Genomic DNA, 4241 nt, shown 5'->3' with positions numbered 1-4241 from the left:
ATTTCTGAGTGGGGCATTCGACAAAGAGAGGCGGGACACTAGTTTGTTATTTGATTAATGACTTGTAGTTACTTTAGTTAGTTGTACATATTTTTCCCGGTTGTATTTTATTTAGATTGGTTGAATTTATTTTGGTTGGTTAGATGTATTTATTTTAGTTGATTTGTTTGTAGTTGGCATATCAAAGCCATTTTTTTTAAGTTTGGTTTGGTTTGGTTTGGTTTGTTTATAGTTGGCATGTCAAGCCCATTCATTTTTAAGTTTAGTTTGGTTTGGTTTGTTTTTTTTATAGTTGGCATGTCAAGGCCATTCATTTTTAAGTTTAGTTTGGTTTGGTTTGTTTGTAGTTGGCATGTCAAGGCCATTCATTTTTAAATTTAGTTTGGTTTGGTTTAAAATTTTACAGGTTTTTGGTTGACTTAAAAATAAATAGGTCATGCCGGTTTTTTTATTTTACAGATAAAGTTTAACTTAAAAACAAAGAGGTCATGCCGAATTTGTTATTATGTATTTTGAAATATTAATGAATTTTAATTAAATATTTTCAATGTTGTTAATGTTAGTAGTTGTTGCAATTATTAATAATCCCAAAAAAAGAAGTGACTCCAAAAAAAAATTTGAAAAAAGTTATTTTTGAAGATTTTTTTTTCCAAAATTGGGCAGAAAGTTTTTTGTAAAACAGAAAAAGTTTTATAGAAAAAAATAAATCATTTGCAAGTGCAGTGACCAATATGCAAAATTTGGCAAAGCCCAGTTTAGGCCCGCAATGTTTCATTGCGGATGCCGCAATGTTTCATTGCGGATGCAACAATGTTTCATTGCGGGGGTAATCTGGGTTTTGCATAAATTTGCAGATTGGTCATTGCACTTGCAAATGATTTATTTTTTATATAATACTTTTTCTGTTTTACAGAAAACTTTCTGCCCAATTTTGGAAAAAAAATCTTCAAAAATAACTTTTTTTCAAATTTTTTTTTGGAGTCACTTCTTTTTTTGGGATTATTAATAATGGCAACAAGTACTAACATTAACAACATTTAAAATATTTAATTAAAATTCATTAATATTTCAAAGTACACGATAAGAAATTACAATCAATTTTTTCCTTTGTTTCCTAATAATCTCGAGGGACAACTTCTTCTATCATGGCCTTCTTCCCTCGCCCCACAAAAACTACACTTTCGAAATTGTTTATTTGAACTTGACGTCTCGATACCACTTTTGAATCTACCCGCTTTTGGACGTCCTTTTGTTTCTGACCTTGGGGGATCTAATAACAGATCATCTTCTTCATCACTTTCATAGTCCTCATTTATTTTTTCTCTCTCTTTTCTCCCGGAAAATACTTAATCACATACTCCTTTTCTCTCTTGATCACGCTCATCAAGTAATTGTACCGCGGAACGGAGCAACTACCAACAACAGACAAACCTTGGAAAGCTTTACACAATCCACTATATCTTGCCGTTTGAGATTCTACAACATTACTAAGCATCCGAGGGGTACACGGTAGAGGTCCCGCAACTTTGTTTCTGTTTATTGTCCACCTCATTGTTACAAGATCTGGCGGTATCATCGTCTTTTGTTTCTTGTTAAGGTAACGGATCACGTGTCTACAAATTATCCCGGAATGTTCAAATTTTTTACATGTACAAGAATAACTCCCGTCGATGGAAACCTTCATGAAAAAATTCCTTCTATTAATCTCCGGCAATGTGGACTTTTCTACTAAATACATCTTTGAAAGATAATCTCCACAACGTTTCATGCTTTTCACAACAAAAGATTGACTTTTTTGAAGCTCTTTTTGAAATCGCTTAAACATCTCTTTTGTGTATATCTTGGAGGCATGTATCTCCATTGACGAGTTAGAGAATAGTCTCCTGTCCTTGTACTCGGTGTCAAAATCGGCTTGAACCTCCCGTAAATATTGTGAGTCCAAAGCTTTTTGTGAATTCTCAATGAATTCTTTCAAACCGGTCGACGCTTTCACATACTCATCAAAAAATGAATTCATAGACTCGCTCCTTGAGGTGGTAGTCATACCGGCGGCAAAATGTTGTTTCGTGAAAGCAAAAACCCATTCCCGTCTAAATGCATACATATCATTTAGCCAATTGTGATTTTCAAGATCATATTTCTCTTTCAAGTCCTCCCACCTACCTTCAAATTCCGTTGGTGACAATGACTTGTAGATACATGCATTAAAATCCGTCTTGAACTCCGAGTATTGAGTATTCAAAGTAGATAGTTTCTCGGGAAACTTGCTACTAATATGCCACGTACAATATGTATGGTTGGTGTTAGGCATAACCTCGGAAATGGCATTACTTAAAGCGATGTCTTGATCCGTAATAATGGTAATAGGTGGCTTGTTATCGACCGCTTCCAACCAAGTCTTCAAAACCCATCTATAAGTAGTCTCTTTCTCGTCCCTTATAAGTGCAAATCCAAACAAAATATTTTGGTAGTGGTGATTCACTCCCGTAATTGGAATAAAAGGCATGTTATACCTATTAGTCCAATATGTCGAGTCGAAAGTCACCACATCTCCAAAATTCTTGTACGCATTAAGAGAACGAGGATCAACCCACACCAAACCCCTAACCCGATTCTCCTCATCCACATCCACTCGGTAGAAAAAATTGCCATCACTTTGTTTTTGCAAGTCTCGTAACAAAACCAATCCACACTCCGCATCACCGGAATCAAAAACCCGTCTTCGAATGTCACGTATTACATTTCGTATGTCTTGAGCGGAAAAACCAATTTTTTCAATACCACCACACGTCTCACTAAGTAAATTCATCACTTTCGGGGTCTCGATACCCGATTTGTTGAATAACTCAATCAAAGATCGGGTAAACGGATCTATGTTACGTGATCTTTGCATGAAATTTACCTTATCCGATGTAACCATAGCATGATTGTGCTCTAGGTTGACCTTGGTTACTTCCCATTTGTTTGAGCTTACTTTGTGAGCAACACACATACGAGCACGACAACAAGTTCGAGGAATAACATCTCGAGGTCGTTTCCCTTTAGCCCTATCTTCAACTTCCAAGGGTTTTGGGCCCAATCTTCCATCCTTTCGACATATATATAAACGTGACGATATACCACCATTTCTTGAATGCTTATGACTATTTCGAATAATTATCTTGAACCCTATACTTCAACCATAACCTCGATAAAAACTTTCCGCTTCATCCAACGAATCAAACATCATACCAACACAAGGAACTACATCATTCATATTTCCAATAAAATTTTCATCATTAATTTTATCATCATCATCGCCATTAAAAAAATCATTACTATCATCGGAATCACCGTGAACATCGTGATTCTTCCAACCGAAACCAACATCATCATCACTATGCGTTTTTCGCTTCCCCGGATCATTAACTTTATCTTCAATACTATCAACATCTATTACTTCATCATTATTAAAGATTTTACGATAAACCCTCTTTTTGTGTGGGGGGTAACATAATTAAAATCGTTATGATCACTAGATGAACTTGAATAATCAAATAAATAAGAAGCCATGGATATTGAATACTAACCTTTTTTTTCAGAAGAATAAATTTGAGCAGAATGTTAAGAAGCAGTGAAACATCAATGTTTCAAAAATACAGACATTTTAAGGTAGGTGTGTGCATTAAATACACGCCCGCAATGTTTCATTGCGATGGCTGCAATGAAACATTGCGGCACTGTACAAACCCCCAAGCCAACAAATATAAATATTTGCAGTTTAAAAAAACTTTACAACGTACCCCAGCAATATTTCATTTCGGGGGGAAGTGTCCACCGCAATGAAACATTGCGGTTGGGATGTTTATTTTTGTTATTTTTTTTAAAATTAGAAAATTAATCAAAAAAATTATAAAAAATAGTTTCTAGACTTATTATATTTCATTTAATATGTTAAATGTTATTTTGAAAATATAAATGTTTATAAGAGTAACTTAATTATAATATGCAACTATTTTATATAGTTTTGTGAAAATTTTGCATAATAGTCATGTCAAATGATATTTCTTGACGTGTAAGTTGTAAAGTACAAATTTTGACGATCCAACTATATGGATGTTAAAATTTAATGATTATAATAATTAAGAAAAATTATTTCTTAAATAAAATGCGGTATTTATATATAGTTTGTTACCAAGAAATGTTTAACATTTTGGGGGCTAAATTATTTTATATTTTTTTATAGATAACGAAAATTCGAT

The 4241-nt window shown here is 33.7% G+C and overlaps 1 protein-coding gene across 1 annotated transcript; it reads right to left on the bottom strand.

The window, feature by feature from the left end:
* Nucleotides 1-1312: 1312 nt before the first annotated feature.
* LOC141685826 (protein FAR1-RELATED SEQUENCE 5-like) lies at nucleotides 1313-2992 on the bottom strand. Its single transcript, XM_074490905.1, has one exon. It carries the CDS (start codon nucleotides 2990-2992, stop codon nucleotides 1313-1315), a length of 1680 nt encoding a protein of 559 aa, XP_074347006.1.
* Between the last annotated feature and the right edge of the window lie 1249 nt (nucleotides 2993-4241).

This window comes from Apium graveolens, chromosome 9 (genome assembly GCF_009905375.1).
Source record: "Apium graveolens cultivar Ventura chromosome 9, ASM990537v1, whole genome shotgun sequence".
NCBI classification, from domain to species: Eukaryota; Viridiplantae; Streptophyta; class Magnoliopsida; order Apiales; family Apiaceae; genus Apium; species Apium graveolens.
This window is presented reverse-complemented; position numbering and strand designations above follow the sequence as displayed.